Source organism: Pseudorasbora parva, chromosome 11, assembly GCF_024679245.1.
Source record: "Pseudorasbora parva isolate DD20220531a chromosome 11, ASM2467924v1, whole genome shotgun sequence".
Classification (NCBI taxonomy): Eukaryota; Metazoa; Chordata; class Actinopteri; order Cypriniformes; family Gobionidae; genus Pseudorasbora; species Pseudorasbora parva.
In genome coordinates this window covers 44,730,659-44,752,957 of record NC_090182.1, presented here as the reverse complement: position 1 = coordinate 44,752,957, position 22,299 = coordinate 44,730,659, and the positions used below count along the sequence as shown (strand labels likewise).

At 38.9% G+C, this 22,299-nt stretch overlaps 1 protein-coding gene and 2 long non-coding RNA genes across 4 annotated transcripts in view; 2 read left to right on the top strand and 1 right to left on the bottom strand.

The window, feature by feature from the left end:
• Positions 1 to 11,011, bottom strand: part of rgs14a (regulator of G protein signaling 14a) — a 41,204-nt gene extending 30,193 nt beyond the window's left edge. Inside the window, exons 1-3 of one of the 2 annotated variants that reach the window (XM_067456696.1) lie at positions 10,827 to 11,011; positions 2,667 to 2,688; positions 1,811 to 1,977 (exon numbers count right to left, since the gene is read on the bottom strand). In XM_067456696.1, coding sequence (XP_067312797.1) covers positions 1,811 to 1,977; positions 2,667 to 2,688; positions 10,827 to 10,940 — 303 coding nt within the window. In that variant the 5' untranslated portion in view covers positions 10,941 to 11,011. Of the gene's footprint in view, positions 1 to 1,810; positions 1,978 to 2,666; positions 2,689 to 6,099; positions 6,249 to 10,826 lie in introns of those variants that run through there. The other variant, XM_067456697.1, reaches the window with a different exon arrangement.
• Positions 11,012 to 13,088: 2,077 nt separating this feature from the next.
• On the top strand, positions 13,089 to 15,623 carry LOC137092449 (uncharacterized). Its single transcript, XR_010908288.1, has 4 exons — positions 13,089 to 13,145; positions 15,103 to 15,165; positions 15,330 to 15,410; positions 15,588 to 15,623. It is a non-coding gene; the product is annotated as an uncharacterized lncRNA (long non-coding RNA).
• Positions 15,624 to 15,748: 125 nt separating this feature from the next.
• Positions 15,749 to 21,777, top strand: LOC137092448 (uncharacterized). The gene is made up of 3 exons (XR_010908287.1): positions 15,749 to 15,956; positions 20,721 to 20,822; positions 21,131 to 21,777. It is a non-coding gene; the product is annotated as an uncharacterized lncRNA (long non-coding RNA).
• The last annotated feature ends 522 nt before the right edge of the window (positions 21,778 to 22,299 follow it).

The window sequence follows — 22,299 nt, the reverse complement described above, 5'->3', positions numbered from 1 at the left end:
CTGATCTGGTGTTGCTACAGGAGGAGAACAGTAAGAAGTTCATTGGTAGTGAAGCTCTTCTATAGAGATGTGTGAGGGAGTTGTGCTTTATCAGTGCGGTCACAAATTCACCACTGTGTGATGTAAGACAAAACTCCTCTCCTCATTTCCTGTACAATGATGAATGACAATATGTATTCTCTCAAGGTGAAATCCCTTCTGTGGACAAGTATCTTAACACTCTCAAACACCTGTAGGGGATTCTGTAGAGACGAGGTGAGCGACAATTTAATCCAGGAATTAGACAGGACATCAACAATTCATCATGAACCTGTACACTTAAAGTCAAGAATATTACAATAATATCCAGTGGGGGAAAAAGTATTTAGTCAGCCACCAATTGCGCAAGTTCTCCTACTTAACAAGATGAGAGAGGCTTGCCATTTTCATCATAGGTAGAAACAGAATGAGAAATAAAATCCAGAAAATCACATTGTCTGATTTTTAAACAATGTATTTGCAAATTATGGTGGAAAATAAGAATTGGTCACCTACAAAATTTCTGGCTCTCACAGACCTGTAACTTCTTCTTTAAGAGGCTCCTCTGTCCTCCACTCATATTAATGGCACCTGTTTGAACTCATTATCAGTATAAAAGACACCTGTCCACAACCTCACCAACAGTCACAGACTCCAAACTCCACTACGGCCAAGACCAAAGAGCTGTCAAAGGACACCAGAAACAATTGTAGACTGCACAAGGCTGGGAAGACTGAATCTGCAATAGATAAGCAGCTTGGTGTGAAGAAATCAACGGTGGGAGCAATTGTTAGAAAATGGAAGACCACTGATAATCTTCCTCGACCTGGGGTTCCACGCAAGATCTCAAGATCTCAGATGGGGTCAAAATGATCACAAGAACGGTGAGCAAAAATCCCCAAAAAATCAAGGGGGGACCAAGTGAATGACCTGCAGAGAGCTGGGACCAAAGTAACAAAGGCTACCATCAGCAACACACTGACACCAGGGACTCAAATCCTTCAGTGCTTGACATATCCCCCTGTTTAAACCAGTACATGTCCGGGCCCGTCTGAAGTTTGCTAGAGAGCAAATGGATGATTCAGAAGAGGATTGGGAGAATGTCATATAGTCAGATGAAACCAAAATAGAACTTTTTGGTAAAAATTCAACTTGTCATGTTTAGAGAAGAAAGAATGCTGAGTTGCACCATACCTACTGTGAAGCATGGGGGTGGAAACATCATAGCCTCTCATCTTTTTAAGTGTGAGAACTTGCACAATTAGTGGTTGACTAAATACTTTTTTGCCCCACTGTACATTAAATATTTGGGTGTACTCATTTCTGCAATTATTCATTTAAATAAAATTTGCTAATTTTATGGATATTAATGACATATGTCTCTGGCTTTATTAAGTATGTTTAATACACTTAAATTTTGCCATCTTTCAATAAACTGTACAGTATATACACACTGTATTAATGATCATTAAGAAAATACATCTTTTGTATTTTTTCACACGGGGTGTACTCATTTATGCATCTCTAAACGCGCATGGAAAGTATATTTATATTTTTTTACAGTGATTTGACCCCATCTTATTTGCATCTTGGTTATAAAGGAAACTTCCTCAGAGTGCACGCAAATACAACAAGACACATAAAAATAAAATGAAAGAACTAATATATGTAAAAGCTAAAAGACAGCTTAGCACATTTACAATATTATAGATAAAGTGAATAAATAGGAGTGCGTGAAGATGATATTACATTCAACAGTGGAAGCATTGTGGTAAGAAGTCTAAAAACTTACAGTAAAGTATCGCACACCAACATGGTCTTCAAGCAACCGCTCGAAACACACCGCCCAGCTGACCACGCGACTGGCTGGACCATCGGCGCACTGATGACCACCTGACCTGCTCGAGCTCTCTGATAGGCTGGAGCTGCTGCCACAGCTGGATAACTTCAGGTTCAGCTCTGTATAAAATTCATGGGTGGATTAAGTGATTGACAGCATGGGATCTGACCAAAGGATTGATGTTACAGCAAGTTCTACAGCAGGTCTAATCGCCATGATTCATTAATTGTCGTGGTTATTTGATCAAAGCGCAGTTATTTGAGATAACTGTAATAATTGCAATCCAAATAAAGGACATTTAAGCATGTACAAATATGTAAATGTTCAATATTGTGTCTTTTTCCAGTGAAAGAATATAAAAAAAAATGTATGAAAGGTTTGTGGATTTAATCACAATATATAATATAATATAATATAATATAATATAATATAATATAATATAATATATAATATAAAAATTCATATAATTAATACAATACATTTAAATGAATTTAATAAAGTATAATATATAATATAATTAATATAATACAATTAATAGTCTAATATAATAATGTTTTTATGACCCTACAAGTTCAATTAAAATCTAAATATGAGGAAAATACTTTATATTCTTCAGATATTTTAAATGCAAGGGAAACACACAAAAAAACAGACTCCAAGTTTTAAAAAAAAATGTATGTATTAGGCTTACATTGTAAGTGACATGAACAAAAAATAGTTAAATAGTTAAAATCACTTATAAAGTAATTCATGGTCAACACAAAGTTCATTGTAGACTTATTCTACAATGTGCAGAAATGAAACTTACCGCCATCAGAAACCGCCTGGGTCTGCAGGAGCAAACAAACACACACCATCAGTCTAGCATTAAAACAATGGGCCTAGATGAGCAGGGTACAATATGTTTAAAAGCACAAACACAAACCATAAACACTCGGCTGAGACTCTTACAATATAATTGGACAATGAGAACCTATATAACACCTGTGAGATTAAATAAATTTAACCTAGTATTCCTAATTTATGTTAAGTGTAATAAGCTCCAAGGTAAAATTTTTCACTGTGTGTGGGAATGTGAGGAGATGCAAAAGTTCTGGAGTAAGGCAACTCCATATTTGTCTCAATTTACTACTTCTTCTGTTCCTTTAAGCCCTGTAATATGTATATTTGGATCTGGATATTATATTGCTCTTTGCCTGTCAGAGAAAGAAAACTGGTGGACTTGTGCCTTTTACAAGCAAGACGTACAATTGCCCTCTGTTGGAAAAATGCTAGCTGTCCTCCCCTTGGACTTTGGCTGAAAAACTTGATATCCAGTTTGGCCCTTGAGAAGCTTACGTATGTCATAAAGGGGAAGTCTTCTGAATTGTATGATATCTGGGAGATGTTTTTGGAATTTGGTTAACCTCTTAAGGTTAAAGGAGATAATGAAGAAGCTATAGAGGTGTAAAGGTTTTGTATACACAAAGTGCCTAATAGGAGTGTACAATATAAAACTGTCTATATGTAAGGGAGCGAATTTATAATTTATAGCGAATTTATTTCCAGCCAGGATTAGGGAGGGGGAAGGATTTAAGTAAGGTTTGTTAGTAATTAAGTGTTATGTTTTTTAGTTAAGTGTGTTATAAAATCCAATAAAAAAAAATGTTTCACAAAAAAGAAACCAAAAAAACAATGGGCCTGTAGTATCATATTTGTCATGAATTGAGTGAGTAATGCATCACAGGAAATTTGAACAGCTGCATGTCTTTTTTTTCTCAGCTCACGCAGGAAATGGGTGTGTTCAACATGAAAATCTCATTAGGAGCCATGACACGGCTCTTCAGACAGCATGTCACATGAGCAAAAAGCATACGAGGTGTTAATAATAAGGTTCACTTTCGACTGACTCTCTGGCCAAACACGTCTGTGATTAAAAATGTAATTGCCATGGAAACAATGTGGAAACCTGATTGAGAAATGCTAATTTCTCTGTGGCTCAACATGCATTCTTTTTTTCTTCTCACACACAGATTTAGCAAGCTATCGAAATAGTCATACTATAGATTGTTTTTTATTTGCACAATGCAAATAATATACAAGTTATAGGGCACCGTAAATGGTCTATGCAGCCCCATTCACAACAAACTGAGCTGCTCTGTGTATTCTGACAGCTTTCTATCAGAACCAGCATTAACTTCTTGAACAGTTTGAGCTACAACAGCGCCTGTTGATCAGATCACACGGACCAGCCTTCACACCCCACGTGCATCAATGAGCCTTGGCCGTCCATGACCCTGTGGCCGGTTCTCCACTGTTTCTTCCTTGGAGCACTTTTGATAGATACTGACCACTGCAGACCGGGAACAGCCCACAAGAGCTGCAGTTTTGGAGATGCTCTGACCCAGTCGTCTAGCCATCGCAATTTTGGCCCCTGTCAAACTCACTGAAATCCTTACACTTGCCCATTTTTTATTGCTTCGAAAACATCAACTTTGAGGACGAAATGTTCACTTGCTGCCTAATATATCCCACCCACTAACAGGAGCCGTGATGAAGAGATCAGTGTTATTCAGTTCACCTGTCAGTGGTCATAATGTTATGACTGATGATGATCTCTGTCTGTCTGTCTGTCTGTCTGCAACTCCACATTGCTTTCGATTTTATCAGTTCATGCCTTCCCCTGGAGTCGAACCCGTGACCTTAGTGTTGCTTTTATTATAAAGCCTTAAAAGGCATCCCTATACTTTCAGATTCTCCTTAACTTCTGGGCCCAGTTGTTCAAAAAAGTATTCTAAATGAATTTCAGCCGTCGGACTCGATCAAATCTTAAAAACGGTTGTTCAAAAAAAGAGTGGGAGGAATTTGAAATCAGATTAGATCACAAAAACCAATCTTGGTTTTGGTCTGGATCAGATTATCAGTGTGTGTTATTCAAAACAAAAAAACAGGATTATCCTGATCCTAGCAAAAGGGTGGATTTCAGGAACAAAAGATACATTAGTATCATATATATACACACATTTATATTATTATTTTGCACTTGATTAGTTTAACTGTTTAAAGGGTTATTTCAGCGATTAGAATATGGCTTTGTATCAGTAGAAAACATGGAGTACATTCGTATGATATATATAAACAAACATGTCAATAATAATATATTTAAGTGTTGTTTTTTTAATCCCTGTATATAAAGTACACTGGCACAATGATCAGAGATACCAGTCAAGAGAAGTTTCTAAAACTGCATCCCTTATTTAGGGTATATTAGTTTGTTTGGGTTGTGGGTGACATGAGGGCCAATGGAAACCTTGAAGGGACATGCTGACGGGAGGAAAAATAAATAATACAAATAATAAATAAATCTTTCATGTTCTCTCGCAAATGTTATGCGTTCCCACAAAGAGACTTTGCATTAACTTTAAGAACGATTACAAAGTTTATTGGGGGGGGACACAACAAATATATTAAATGTATAATTTCATATTTCTTTCTATCACCATGTCTCTTTAGTGCCTCTGTATGGGTCATATTGTTTTAAAGGGAAACTGAAAATGGAAAGGGACGTCTTTTTGTTACCGTTTTCTTTCTCTACAAATAAAAACACTTAAAGTGACTCTTCTGCCTGTTGTTCTTGACATAGTTAGCCTACATTGTGAATGTAACCACATTTGGAGTACAACTAATCTGGATTTGATCACCTGAAAATGTGTGATTCTGTGTGATTGTCCATTCATAAAAATATTTAATTTGTAGACTTTATATTCTTTCTACAAAAATTTGGAAATGAAATACATTACTACAATATTAAAAACTTAAATATAAGGTGCGATCATGATTAATTTTCAGAAAATATATTGATTCATTAGTTATTGTTTTTAATCAGTTTACAGCTCTAATACAAATATTACTCATATTTGCCTTAAAAGAAATCCATAGACTTCCTGAAAAACAATGATCACCTTCTAGGGATCTTCATCCTCACACTGACAGTTTGCAAACGCAAAGGACCAGGACTAGTTAAACAAGCCAACAACAAGAAAGCATCTGTAAATGCATCAACACATCATGCCAAAAGTTGGAATCAACCAAACACCGCTCTCTGGAGTGTAAATATCTTGTCTTTAGCATATAGTTGAAATTGTAATTTTGATGCCAGGTTAAACACATGATCACGATCCCACAATAAAGCAACTCTCACGTCACACACCCATCAGAATGAGCCAATCAGTGAAGCTGCCGCAGGCCTGAACCCCACTCACCATCTGACCCGCTGGCACTGCCAGAGTCTTCATTTTCTTGGACATATCCACATCAGGATCGGGTCGAGCGTGCCCACACCGAGGACGTCTCTCTCAAACTGTTTCTCTCTACAGTTATGCTGCCGGCCAACCCCTCTTTCTTACAGCTCTGTCACTTCCTGTTTGAAAGGGAAGTCTTACCATAGCAACACACCGCAAGAGGAACTCTGGTTCCTCTGACTAAAACCTCTTTCTTGACTGTAGCAACCCTCTGTGCGGTACGAGACCCACCTACACCTACACCTATCCATTCAAACCGACAGGGCAATGAGAGAAGTACATAAACAACAACCACAGAGGAGAGCCTCGACCTGTGAGGAGCCACAACAGCGCTTAAGACAACCGGCTTTATTACAGGCCTGAGAACGTGGATGAGGAGAGAGACTAAACAATGTGTCATACTGTGAAGTCGCACATGCAGAGAATGAGAGCATACGGATTACTGCGGAAAATAATTATTAATGCTAAATAAATTACATGTGATTACTGCTGGGTCGAGGGAAGTTGTTAAAAACTATTATACCATGGTCTGTTTAAATACTCGATTCTGATTGGCTGGAAGGTGTGCCTTAAAACCGTTTATTACACGGCTCTGTGAAATACTTGACTTGACTTGACTTTTATTGTCCCCTTAGGGAAATTTGTTTGCAATTGTTTCCACATGCGTAATCACAACACAAACAACACACATAACACACAGAAAAAAAAAGAAAAAAAAACATCACTGAGACCAGCTCAGTAGACACTGCAAAAATACTATTTTTCATTTAAAGGGGGGGTGAAATGCTGTTTCATGCATACTGAGCTTTTTACACCTTTAAAGACTTGGATTCCCATCCTAAACATAGACAAAGTTTCAAAAACTAATGTTGGACGTTTGATGGAGTATTTCTGTGTTAAAAATACTCCTTCCGGTTTCTCACAAGTTTCGGCGAGTTTTTTTCGAGTATGGGTCGGCTTGACGTTAATAGAGCGGAAGGTCCTTGTATGGGCCGTACGGGCTCTTCTCCCGGTAGGGTGCGCGCGTGACTAGAGCGAGAGAGGAAATGCACGCTGTAAACAGTCTCTCAGGTGCAGATCCAGTCGTCCGTGAACACTTATGACGCGCCGTGCTCCACTTTATTCCTATGGGTGACGTCGAGCGACTTCAACGCTTCAGCACAGCATTCCGGGAAGGCAGCGCTGCATTTGAACCGATTTGAACGCAGAAATGACGGGAAGCTTCAAGGCATCGCTTCAGTCGCGTCGCAAAGTGGATTTACACGGTCACTGCTGTCACAGGACTTCACCAAATCATACCAAAGAAGTGTGTTTTTGACGGAGCGGTCCCAGCGATAAAGTTCGGTCCTGCTTTGGAAGCAGCGGGTGAGTAAATCAACTTTAAATGTCTCTGCTATTGGCTACCGTCGCATGAGTAAACAACACGATCGCGTGCTTCATCATTCAAATGCGCTAACGGTTACTCCATTGTTGTTCTGTATAACACTAGTCTGACTCTGACTCTGACGTGCAAAACCGTTTTGCTTGCTACCTCTAAGGTCTAGTCACATACAATAGTCCATAAACCGAATCATGTCCTCATAAACTGCGCGTAAAGACACACAGAGGCCCCTAAATACAGTACATACCACACAGACGGACATCCTGATGTTGCCGTTTCTCCTTAGTTCAATTTATTTCAGCCTCAGATTTGATTGTGGATCATTATCTGTATTAGCTGAGATAGATGGGTTTCTCCACGCTTGAGGACGTCACCGCTTTGTGCACATTCGTCATTCTTTAGCTCCGCCCACACGATACGCCTCCAGGCGCTCGGTTTTTTCCGGAAAGACTCGGTACAGCCCATATTTCTTTTATAAATATGATAAAACGAAAGACTTTTCGGAGATATGAAGGATGCAATACTACTCTATAGGTACTCAAGATTGACATGAGATTGACTGAAACTGAGTGTTTCACCCCCCCTTTAAAATTTTAACTGCTTGTGGCATAAAAGATTTTTTCCCCCTATTTTTAAAAAACACTGGTATTCTAAATCTGCGCCCTGAAGGTAATCTCTCAAACTCATTAAACAGAGGATGCCTATTATCCAATATCATTTTCATTGCTTTCTTCCGACATCGTGTTTGATATATTTGTTCTAAGCCTGACAGAGGAATGCCAGTTAGCTCACTTGCAGTACTTACAATTTTCCTAAGTGAACTCTTTAGCACAACTGAGAGATTTCCATACCAGCAGGTAATACAAAAAGTCAAGACACTTTCAATAAAAGAGTAATAAAACAATCTTAATATTGGGACACGTACATTAAATGACACCATCTTCCTTAGGAAGTATACTCTTTGCTTGTCCCTTTATACACACAGCATCAGTCCATTTATCCCACTTCAACTTGTGATCCAAAACAACCCCAAGGTATTTATACTCATTAACACTCTCAATAGGCTCTCCCTTAATAGTAGTTACACTCATCAAAGACTCTTTCCTAAAATCAATACTCATCTCCTTAGTTTTTGCAATATTTAACTTAAGGTTTGAAGTGTCGCACCAAGAAATAAATTCATTTAAAACTGGTCCGTGATTTTCCTCATCCCCCTGAAGGAGACTAACTAATGCTGTATCATCAGCAAATTTAATTAGGTATCTCCCTGGATGTGTACTTGTACAGTTATTCGTATACAAAATAAACAATAAAGGTGAGAGGACACAGCCTTGTGGAGATCCAACATTAGTAATCTGTTTCTCAGACAGTGTGTCCCCCACACACACTCGCTGAACTCGATTTCTTAATAAGTCCTGCAGCCAAAGAATAAGCCCCCTGTCTACGGAGAACTCTGTGGCGAGTCTTTCAACCAAAATAGATGGTACAATATTATTAAAAGCTGAAGAAAAGTCTGCGAATAATATTGTAACATGATTTTTGGGACCTTTAAGATGTGAGTAGATAATGTGCAATAATGTTAAAATTGCATCATCCACACCCTTATTTGGCTGATATGCAAATTGAAAAGAATCCACTAAATGTTGTGTCTTTGACACTAGATACCGTTTAACAAGCCTTTCAAAGCTTTTAAACACCAAAGAGGTTAATGCAATTGGCCGATAGTCACTAAGCTCTACTGGTTTATTCTTTTTTGGAATAGGTATGATAGTTGAGGTTTTCCATATAGTTGGTATAACATGCTGATCTAAAAATGTTTGAAACAACAAACTGAAAATTTTGGCTAATTGCTCAGCGCAGTTATTTAACACTCGTCCACAGATGTTATCAGGTCCTGGGCTCTTGTATCTGTTACATCTTTGAAACAGTTCCTTGACCTCAGCCTCTTTGATGAGAAAATTACTATTAATCACTGTCGAGAAAGTCCTCTCATTATTATTATTATTACTATCCTCATCCTCACTTGTATCCTCAAAGCGTGAAAAGAACTGATTTAACCTATTTGCTAATTCAAAGTCTCCGTTTATTGCTTCTATAGTTGTCGTTTTTGTGTTATGATTTCCCTTACTTTTATGTGGTATACTAATCATCGTCCGGATGCCTTCCCATGCCTGTTTTGGGAATTTGTACAGTGAATATGGCAATTTTGAGAAATGGGCAGAAATAGACGTAGCAGAAGATGAAAAAAGAAGACTTGGAGAAAACACCAAATGACAAAAAGTGGCACATGCATTAAAATCCTTTAATACAGCCGTGGATTACTCCTTACTGATTTGATATTAGCTTTAACATTTTAGCCTGCCTTATATAGCTAGAAAACTTGCTCGAGATAGTGTGACAACATGCTCTTCAACTAAACAACTGTATTTTTTTAATAACAATAGAATTTTATCAGTCTATCAATTAATAGGAAACAAAAAGGAACATGTATTGTGAAAATGTACAGCACTTTTGATGATTGTCATTCTGAAACAGTTTTGAGGTTTGAAGTTTTTTTGTGTCTGTTTGTTAATCAGGTATTTGTGGACTCATTAACGTTTTTTAGATTTGTGGAGTAAACGTTATAGTTATTATTTTAAAGTATAAAGATAAAATTAGACCCTTTGGTGTAAAATGAGTCAGATGAGAATTGGCACAAGTGGCATGTTGTTACTAAGTTATTATTTTAAAATGTAATAATTATTGTAATCGATGGGGTAATTATTTAATAGATGCACATTTCAGACATTTTCGCTGAATGTTAGTTGAGTGAAATCATTCAATTTTGCATAGTGTTGCTATGACAGCATATCATCAACTAAATGTGTACAATCAATTAAATATGTACATATTCATACGTCACAGAGTAACGTTCAGAAACTTTACTGGGATTCAGCTTTGTCATCAGTTATTCAATTAAATTGTCAAAAATTCTAATTTAAAATATTTTACAATAATGAAACGTACATATACACACATAGCCTACACTACATTCTGAAAAAGTTTATTCGGGGTGAGGTAAGATAGCCCCTTTGAATAATTTATATTTTGTAAAACGACAAAACTTGCAATGCATCATTATCCTGCACATGCTACACTTATATATGTTACAATTTAAAAGTAAATGCACATGTTCTTAAGGGGGGCACTTTCCCCCTTCCATGGTATTCGTTTCATTTTCACAGCACATTCAATCAAAAGCGTTTGTGTTCATACAGATGTTGATGATAGCCTACTATGGAGTAAGATCATCTAAATACCCGCTCACCTGATACTCGTTGGAGCGCATCTTCAAAACGCGACTCTTGCTGAGCTTTATCTGTAAAGATGCTCCTCTGGCCAGCCGACAGAAGCGTTGGCATAGATTTCTTATCACCACCATAATAACACCTGCAGCCGACAACACGAGAGACTGTCCGTTTACCTGAGCAACGCGCCTCAACTTCAAACAGGTGAGCGGGAATCAGCTGATACGCATGCGCAGACCGCTCAAAGGACTTTTATATTGCTAATTAAATTAAATTAAATTAAATTAAATTAAATTAAATTAAATTAAATTAAATTAAATTAAATTAAATTAAAACGTTGTTAAATTAGTGTTATATGAAAGAAAGGGTCTTTACTGGTGCCTATGGATCTGCCTCCCCCTGCTGATGGAGAAATGTGATGGAGCTGCAGTCACTTGTGATGCAGATAAGATTCTTTGACCTAAACTGACCCATATCTTGGGGCATTTTATTTTTTTATTTTTATTTTCTTTATACATTTATTTATATTCAGTTCACAGTATGCCCATGACATTTCTGAAATATGAAACTGTGTTCAGCATGCAAACTTACCACTACAATGTTTCCACTTGGTAACATTTATTTCCTGTATGAGGTGACATTTTTTCCATAGCATCTAAATACAAAATATATCCATAGAGGTCAATCAGAAAAAAAGGGTTCTTTGCAGTACTGCATCACCGTTTGTAATGGCTTTTTGTGTTTTGGGCATCTATTAGCAATATCTGAATTAACTGAATAAAGTTATTTCTTAATATACAGTGTTTGATTTTGTTATTTATATATATATATATTTTTTTAAGTTAGGTGGTACATGTCAAAGTATGGAGGACCCAAGGTTTCCCAGTAGAAAATTGCCCAAAGCATCACACTGACTCCACCAGCTCGCCTTCTTCCCATAGTGCATCCTGGGGCCATGTGTTCCTCAAGCAACACACACACACCCGGCCATCCATGTAATGTAAAAAAAGACAATTCGTGAGACCCAGGCCACCTTCTTCCATTGCTCCGTGGTCCAGTTCTGATGCTCATGTGCCACTGTTGGTGCTTTCGGCGGGGTCAGGGGTCAGCATGGGCACCCTGACTGGTCAGCGGCTATGCCGCCCCATACGCAACAAACTGAGATGCTCTGTGTATTCTGACACCTTTCTATCAGAACCAGCATTAACTGAGCAAAATGAGCTCCAGTAGCTCGTCTGTTTGATCGGACCACACGGGCCAGCCTTCGCTCCCCACGTGCATCAATGAGCCTTGGCCGCCCATGACCCTGTGGCCGGTTCTCCACTGTTCCTTCCTTGGAGCACTTTTGATAGATACTGACCACTGCAAACCGGGAATAGCCAACAAGAGCTGCAGTTTTGGAGATGCTCTGACCCAGTTGTCTAGCCATCACAATTTGGCCATTGTCAAACTCGCTCAAATCCTTACGCCTGCCCATTTTTCCTGCTTCTAACACATCAACTTTGAGGACAAAATGTTTACTTGCTGCCTAATATATCCCACCCAATAAGATAATCAGTGTTATTCACTTCACCTGTCAGTGGTCATAATGTTATACCTGATCAGTGTACGCAATACAACTTATATTCCATGGACTAAATAAAGATAAATAAATAAAACTGGTACTGCAGGTGTCTCCCCCTCCCCCCGACTCGAGGTTGCCAGATTGGCTGCAGGATCAGCAGGAATGTTTGTAGATCTGCAGCTGTGGTAACTAGAGCAGATCTGGCAACCCAGATGCCCAAATACTACTGACTTCTGATTGGTCGATCGGTGGAGGGCGGAGCTTCAGGCCAAAACACAACATGTCAACATCAACATCAGTTGAGGGCTGCAACAACAACTTTAAAATGACAATATCCTGGCCGGACTACTGTTGTCGGTGATATAAGTATTTGAAATGAACATGATTTCTTAATGTCTAGTGACATATCAGGACCATTTTATGATTCATTGAAAGACATTTTTTACATACAGTTCCTTTAAATGTTATCACAAAGGATATTGGAACAAAAACTCTCAATTTACATATCAGATTAAAACAGGAAGCCGAACAGTTGCTTTCATAATGAAGCAGCTCTTTGTGTTTGCTAGAATCCTTCTATGTGCATCACATTAAGCAAAGCAGTCTGCTGTATACAGAAACATTCATGGGCCTTCAGGGTCACTAAGGTGATTTGCATTATTATCTGTATGTATATCAGTAAATATGTGTCTATGAACAGAGCTCAGCTGTCAGATAGAGACGCTCACTCCTGACTGCTTGATCACATCTGAAGCATACAGACAGAATATATCAGGTAAAGCACTTTTCAAAATATGTGTAATGTGCATTTTAGTGATTTTGTATAAAAGAGAGATTGTGTGTGTCATTTGTTTTACATTTACATTTATGCATTTAGCAGACGCTTTTATCCAAAGCGACTTACAACTGAGGAGTACAGGAAGCGATCTGTCATGAAGATGCAAATAAACGCCAAAAATGCCCTAAATACAAAGATTTGGATATTACTCAGAGTAGCAAAAACTAGAATAGGGAGGGAAAAGAGAAAAATAAAGGAGGAAGAGAATGATAAAACATTTTTAATGATAAGATTAAGGGCTCATGGAAGAAATTAGTTTTTATCTGTCTTTTGAATGAATCGAGTGATTCTTTCGTGAGGATGGAGAACGGAAGATCGTTCCACCAACCAGGAACGGTGAATGAGAAAGTTCTGGAGAGGGATTTCATGGCTCTCTGTGATGGTACCACAAGCCTCGGCTCGTTAGCTGAGCGGAGGCTTCTAGTGGGGGTGTAGACCCGGAGCGAGTCGAAGTATGTGGTGCTGAGCTTGTGGTGGATCCATATGCAAGAGTCAGAGCTTTGTTCTTGATCCGGGCAGCGAGTGGTAGCCAATGCAGAGAGATGAAGAGGGGTGTGACATTGAGATTTGTGCATGTACTGTGGGATCATCTGGTTGAAATGAGAGGTAGAGCTGTGTGTCCTCAGCATAGCAATGGTATGAGAGGCCAGGTGCCTAAATGATGGGTCCCAATGATGTAGCGTAAATGGTTCTATTTTACCGAATCTGTAGTGGTTTAGGATTCTGTTTTAAAGCAGCACTGGGTAACTTTTGTTCTCGGGGTCCCCCTATAGTTGGTAACAAATAATGTCCTCAACTACTGTCGTAAGCTCTGTCATCCTACAACAGGGGATGCCATCACGCATACATTTGTTGACATGATAACCCTGATAGCCCTGAACTAGTGATGCGCGGGTCGTCTCATAACCCGTGGACCCCGTATGTCTATTTAATGGTCGCAGGTGCGGGGCGGGTTGTAAAAATATATACAGTGGTGCGGGGCGGGCCAAATAACTTCATAAAAGCGTCCCGCGGGTTGGTGCAGCACTAACAGTTCCCCTGAACCCTGCAGGAGGAGTTCAGATAGTTCTTCTGGCGGCGCGTGTGAAATGTCTTCATCCCAGGTACAGTCAGTGGCATATGCTTCAGCATGTCATATGAATATAATTTCATGGGTTTTATTTTTTTCAAACGCCAAATAATCCCAAGCCAGCATCATTATAGTAGTCTATTGGTTAGCGTTTTACAGAATCTATGATACTTCAGTTCGATGTTTGAGTGGTCGGTAATCACCGTAACAAGCAGGACAGCATCGGTCGGGCACGCCTCCTTCAGCTCACGCCGATGAGCAAACGCTGGTCACATGTTGATCCTCGTCCTGCCTTTAATCCCATCACTTTTTCGTGTCCTCTTATTGCTTTCCTCCAACAAAACCTTTTCTTTCTTATTTGTCTGTGCTGCTTCGGACATTACTATATTATCCGACGAGCAAAGTTGGGCTCGCACGTCCGAATGTAAGGAAGTGTGTGTGTTGGTGGAAGTGACGTATATGCCGTAAAGCAGTCGAATTTTGTCGTTCTTTTTGTTCTCGGGTTACTACCCGAAACCCGAAGTTTAAAAGTACGATTAAAAACGATACAGACCCCATCAAGCTATGGCAGACGTGTCATTCAGCCTATTGTAAGTCGCTGTATCATCACAAGAGTCTTGAAAATATATTATGAAGGTTGAAAAGTTACCTAGTACCTGCTTTAAACCCATTAGTAATAAAATGGAAGTTGTGAAAGTATAAAACGATTTGCAGGCCTCCCGCAAAAATAGAAACATTTAAAAAAATCATCCAAAAAATTATTAAACAAATGTATTTTTCTTGATTTTTTCTTTTTTTGCATTAATCATATGCCTGTCATGTTAGGACGAGGGATCATGAGAGTGTTTGGTGAAATGCTGCTCATCACCGCCTGCCTTCTTTATCTCTGTAAGTATTTCTCTGCTCTGGTCAGACACTTTGTTTAATATACTTTAGACAATGGCAAAAAAAAAAAATTCCATTATGTCGGATTGAATGGACATAATGGAACATGATTTCCATCTTAAATATTGTAAGGTTAATGTTAATCATCCTCTCTCTCTTTCTCTCAGTATGTCAAGGCTTTGGACAAACATGTAAACCGGATCAATGTTTGATTTGTGCTTTCAACTCGTCACAGAACTGCACCAATAGTAAGTTACATTTCGTCTTCTTATTAAATAAAGTACACTAAATTAAAATGCGGCTGGTTGTGTATAAACAAAAGTGGACATGTTTTAAGAATAACTTTTATGTCAACTACAAATCACAAATCACAAAAAAAGTATAACATTTATAAACTGTTTATTGAAATCTGTTCTTATTCTCAGTTTCCTCAGGTATTCCACAAAATTGCACGATAAAAGGTACAATTAATGCCTGAAACTGATCAAATCAAAGTTTTTCCGTCTTTTAGATCTAATTTGTAAATGTTATAAATGGATGATTGCTCTCCTTCCCAGATTTTAATGTGACCATCAATACCACCACCTACGTCAAAGAGGGTTCAGACGTGATCGTGACCTGCAGACATGATCTTCCCAATGGCTCCATCAGCTGGCAGAAGAACAATGTGCCACAGCCAGGAGAAAATAAAGAAACATTTCAGATCGAAATTATTTTAAAGGGTGCAGTCATCGACTGTTATGTTCACAGTGTTTGTGGGGTCTTCAACTCTACTGTAACCATTACTGTAGAAGGTGATTATACTGCTCATTATTTCTATACTTTTTGAGACTGTGACACATTTAAGATCACTGATGATGATATTATAAAATACTAGTAAATAAAAAATAAGAGACCACTTAACATTGATTTTGATTTCTCTATATATAATTTAAATATTTTGGTAACTTTTTACAATAAGCTTTTTATTTGTTAACATTAGTTTATGTTTTAACGAACATTAAAAACTAGATGAGAACGTTTGTACACAAACTTTCAACTTCATCTTAAAGTTTGAAAAAACTTTGACAAGCTTAAAGTTTGAAATGAATTGTTGAAATTGAAATTTGGGACAGCAAAGGAACACGTTTGATTTAACACATTGCTAGCCTGGATTTGCATGTTTTGTTAGTTGCTGGCTTGTTTTAGTATGTTTTATTAGCATGAATTAACATGCTGCTAGCATTTTTTTACATTTTGCTAACATATTTTAACACGCTGCTAACATGCATTACTATGTTGCTTGCATGTTTAAACACATTGCTAGCATGATTTACCAGTTTGCTAGCTTTATTTAATATGTTGCCAGCATATTTTAACATGTTTTCCTAAAATATTTAGCATTTTGCTTATATCATGCTGCTTGCATGAACTTGCATGTTGTTACCATGTTTTAATGCATTGTTTGCCTTATTTACCAAGTTTGCTAGAAGTTTATATTTTAACATGCCATTAGCATTAATTGACATGTTGTTAGCACAATTTACCAGGTTGTTAGCATGAATGCTGTTAACATGGTGCTTGTAACACTAAAAGTATGAATTAACATTTTGCTAACATTTCATAACATTGTTGTTAACATGGATAGCATTAAATCAGCATGCTAACATGATTTAGCATATGTCAACATGTTGTTAGCATTATTTAACATGTTGCAAACATGGTGTTAACATGTTGTAACACATTGCTAGCATTAATTATCATTTACTAACATTTCATAACACGTTGTTAGCATTAATAGCATGTTGCTAGCATTATTTAAAGTGTTGTTAACATGTTGTTAGCATTAATTAGCATTTTGTTAGCATACATTGGCATGCTTTCACATGAATTAGCATGTTTTAGCCCACGGCAAGCATGTCTTAAGCTAGTTGCTAGACTTTGCCAGTGAAAGATATGTAATATATAAAGCTTAAATACTCTATTAGAGTTAGTGTATTCAAGTGTTGACCCCATCAATGAAAGCATATGGCATTGCTAGAATCCGGACTGGAATTGTGCTGCCTTGGGCAGTATGGGATGCTTAAATCGAAAAGTGTGAAGAACAGGGCCCACCGTACCTGTCTTTGGTTTAGTCATTTGGGAAAGCGGAGATATTCGAGATTGCAATGGTCTGTCAGAATGAGAAAAGAATGTCTTGCCCCTTTCTGCCAATGCTGCCACTCCACAAATGTTGCCTTCATTTGGCTAGTAGTTTTTTGTTGCCTACATTTTGATTTTGCTCAGTCAAAAATAGTTTACAGGAAAATTAGGCACATGGGTGGAGCTTGGGAGTTGTTCTATTGCGTTGGGAGAGAATGGCCATGATACCAGAGTTGGAAGAGTCCACTTTGACTATGAATGCACTCGAAAATGCACTAAAAAGAGTACAAAATTTTACCTTTTAAGGTACAAGTGGCCGTCACTGGAGCTATACTCTTAAGGGTACATTTTTGTACCTCTAAATCAGGGGTAGGCAAGTTCAGTCCTAGAGAGCTGATGTCCTGCAGAGTTTAGCTCCAACCCTACTAAGCCATCATAGTATAAAACTCATGGCTCCCAGCATGCATTGCAGCATTAAATATGTCCCCATATGCTGATTATTGATATCTGTGTGTCTAAAATTTTCCCCCCTTAAATATAAAATCAAAATTCAGAACATCTGATCTGTGGCAAGAAAGTATCATTGGTGTATATTATTTATTAACATTTTTAGTCAGTGATGAGTTTAGTCAAGTACAGTTATTCAAGTCAATTTTTATTTATGGCTTGTTTTGATATGAACAGATTATGTGTTTTGTTAACACTGTAACAAAAACCACAAACTCACATAAAAATCCAAGAGTCAAACTGCCCAACTAAAGGAAACACTGATCTCCATAATGGTGACCAAACATTTGTTAATACCTGTTAAAACACCTGTTAATTCTCAATAAGAAGAAAACAATGGTATAATTATACCCTAAGGACCAGTTATGTACCTTTAAAGGTGCAGTTATACATTTTGTTCCCCAAGGAAACAGCAGTGAAGTGAGATTTTGGTTCAACGAAGGACTGATGTGCTGCCAGTGACCAACAGAACTTGTTGTTCTCTCACCTTAACAAGGATGTCAATGGAGCAGATACTGTGCTGAAGTTTCTGTTAAAACTTTGGTAAAAGTTGGGGAATCCCAGGAAAGGATGTAGTTATTTTCTTGTGGTGGATTGAGGCCAGTTTAGTACTGCATGCACCTTGCCATCATCCATGGCTACTCCCTCCAAACTGATGATATAGCCCAAGAAGGATGTTGCAGTCTGGTCAAATTCACATTTCTCTGCCTTAGCATACAATTGATGAGTGATTAATAGTTGGAGGACCGCCCTGATATGAGTGACATATTCAATGTCATTCAGTCGTCAATGTAAACAATTACCTTGTTATTGATTCAGCACGCCTCTAAATACATCGTTGACGAAGGATTGGAAGACTAATGGACTGTCCGAACGACATGACCAAATATTCGTAGTGGCCACTGCTGGTGGAGAATGCTGTCATCCATTTGAAATTCTTTGCAGTTCTTAGTTGTTCTAGGGCTGCTTGTACCCAAAGGTAAGGGATATCATAACTTTACTGTGACGTCATTAAGACCCCGGTAGCCGATACAGGGTGCGAGCCCTGCATCCTTCTGGTCCACAAAGAAGAACGAAGTGGATGGTCACATAAAGTCCTTTGATAGTCCTCACTTTACTTCTTCATAGCTTCAGCTTATGTCCTTGGGATAGTGTTGTGCCCGGCATGAGTTTGGCGCAATCATATGGGCAGTGAGGAGGGAGTTGTGAGGCCTTGGTCTTACTGAAGGCTTCTACGAGGTCTGAATATTCAACAGGCAGGTTGGGGTGCTGTGGTTGATTCATCATGAATGGTGTCTCCAACAACAATTGGTGAGACTGACTGGCCCTTTTCCAAATGGCACCATAAACCCTTACAGTCTTCCTCTGAGCCAGGAAGAAGTCCTCTAGGCAACCCACCCTAGTGCGCATCAAGGGCGCATATCGACCTCAAAGGGGGCGCTCGCGAACACTCTTCTGAGACCTAAAATGACAAAATGGACACTCTGCACACTTAACGGACATGTGCATGCAGCAGCCATTGTAAGTCCACAAGACCGTAAGTGCACATGAAGTGTGCCATTTGGGACAGGGCCACTGTAGGCAGAGGAAATGACAGGTGTCGTCCCAACATGAAATTGGTTGCTCCCTCCATGTGATCTGTGGGTTGTACCCCACAGCAGACCAAGAATGGCAGGGTTGTGAGGTGATTGGATGAGGTATAAACTAGTTACTTCAGTATGCAGAGCCCCCACTTCAAGAGTGTTGTTAGTGGTGTCCAGTCCCCAGTCCCACTGCCACAGGAATGTCACAGGAGACTAGTGGTACATCATACCTTTTAGACAGTTCTTCATCAATAAAATTGCCTACTGCACCAGAATCCAGAATTGCTTTAGTATTGAAAGTATTAGCTGAGGATGTTATTGTTACAGGAACCTCATCACATGAATATGTGAGAACAGGTGTGGGTTATGGGAAATGGAGTCCAAGAAGTGTCTCGTTAAAACTCAGATGAGGGAGCCCTCTACTGGAGAGAGGGTGTCTCACCTTTTGTGACAATTATATTGATGAAAAGTGACATTAAATACATTTATATTATTACAAGAGGTTTCCAAGATGGCCGCCATGCCTGTGTCTTCAGACAAGATGGCCGTGACAAGACCGTGAGAGTTTAGGGTGCCATTTGGGACAGGGCCAGTCAGTCTCACCTGTGTCTTCAGACAAGATGGCTGCCACGCCTGGGTCTTCAGACAAGATGGCCGCCACATCTGTGTCTTCAGACAAGATGGCCGCCACGCCTGGGTCTTCATACAAGATGGCCGTGACAAGACCGTGAGAGTTTAGGGTGCCATTTGGGACAGGGCCAGTCAGTCTCACCTGTGTCTTCGGACAAGATGGCCACCACGCCTGTGTCTTCAGACAAGATGGCCGCCACGCCTGGGTCTTCAGACAAGATGGCCGCCACGCCTGTGTCTTCAGACAAGATGGCTGCCACGCCTGTGTATTCAGACAAGATGGCCTGATTCCTGTCTTGTGTTCCCCCTGTTTTGTGTGGACTTTTGTTTACTGGTTTTCTGTTTTGCACCTTGTTGTGTAGTCCTTTGTAGTTTTTCTTGGTGATTAGTTCCTGATTGTTCCAAGGTGTGTCTTGTTTGCCTATCACCGTGTATAATGTATATACCTCAGTGTTTCTCATGTTCTTTGACAGGTGTTGTACTTTGTGGATGTACTGTGTGAGCTGTTTTCAGTTCTGTTTTACCCCTCATTTGGATTTATTCTGTTTTGGATTTACTCTGGTTTTTGCCAATCTCCTGCTGTTTGGATGTTTGTTATTTTGTTAATAAACTGCTATACTGCATTTGTATCCTCCACTTCCTTGTTTCTGAAACACTCTGCATTACACATTGTAACAGGCAGTATTTCAAATGTCTCTTGTTTTTTTATGCTTTCAGCTGCTAATAATATGGCGGTTATATTGGCTTGTGTTGGTGGAGCGGCTGGTGTCCTCATGCTGTTTGCCATAGGCATGAAGATTGTGCTGAGGAGAGGACAAGGTACATCTATAAACCTCTGCCAGTTAACATCTGTATGTCATCCTACTGTATTTCATGCAGTCTCCCTCCCTCTCTCTCCCTCTCCCTCCCTCTCTCTCTCTCCCTCCCTCCCTCCCTCCCTCTCTCTCTCTCTCTCTCCCTCTCCCTCCCTCTCTCCCTCCCTCTCCCTCCCTCTCTCCCTCTCCCTCCCTCCTTCCCTCCTTCCCTCCTTCCCTCCCTCCCTCTCCCTCCCTCTCTCTCCCTCTCTCTCTCTCTCCCTCTCTCTCTCTCTCTCTCTCTCTCTCTCTCTCTCTCTCTCTCTCTCTCAGTTCGGAGTCAGATCAGGAAGAGAGAAAGACAGCAGAACTTGGAAAACACCTACAGCAACGTCGTGAGCACCATCACTAGCTACTAGAGAGTAGAGACTGAGCTTTCCTACCACTGAAGGTCCTGTTTCGGTGCCAGCGTCTAGAGCCATTTCATTTCTACACCAAAAAAACTTTTGGACTTTTCTGTTACGTCCTGAGTCCCATGCTTGTAGTTCTGTTTGCTTGTCGTTGTTTGCTGTATGTTTGTAGATGATGCACGTTTCTGTTGTGTGTATTTTCTGGTTCTCAGTGTTTCTTTGTTTATGGTTTATAATGTTTGTTTGGTTAATAGAAGCCTCTGATACATTTATATCCACTTTTCATTTGTGATCTCTTCATCTCGTGCTTCATTACACATTCAATCTCAAACATTTTGAAAACAACACCATTATCATGTGTTCAGTCTAGAGTCCTGCAATGGGTCGGGTACCCGTGGCTACCCGCGTAAAAGTGGCTAAAACGGGTGGTATTGTTTCTTTTCATATAGACTTAATTAAATTTAATCAAAACTGGGCTGGGATTTCTATTACCAAGCATGCTTTATAATGACACTCAAAAGGCACAGTAAATGGTAAATTTAAAAAATGTTTTAATAATTTTAATCGTTAGGGCCGCTATTTTACTACATTTGATATATTTTGATTAAAATAATCGAATAACCCACTATACTGAAAATTATTATCAAGTCCTTTGCATGTGCTTTAGTGTGTTAGTCAGCACATCAAAATAAGTGCACTTCTTTAAAGCATAAGAAAAAATAATAAAACAATGTTTTCAAAAATACTTTAAAGTTGAACATTTCATTTATTTAAGAAACATTTTATTTTATTATTATGCAAGTACAGTTTTTCAAAATATATATACTTTTAACATTTGAAGCGCACTACAAGCGCACATTTAATCAAATTAAACACACTTTTTCCACTTGGTCCTATTGTATGTAAACATTAAGTACACTTTTAAAATGCTTATTAGCATGCATCTTACTAGGATATTGGCTATTTATTAGTACTTATAAAGCATATATTAATGCAATCTGCATGATCATATTCTACATCCCTAATCCTACCCAATGCCAAAACTTAACAACATTACTAACTATTAATAAGCAGTCATTAGGAGTTTATTAA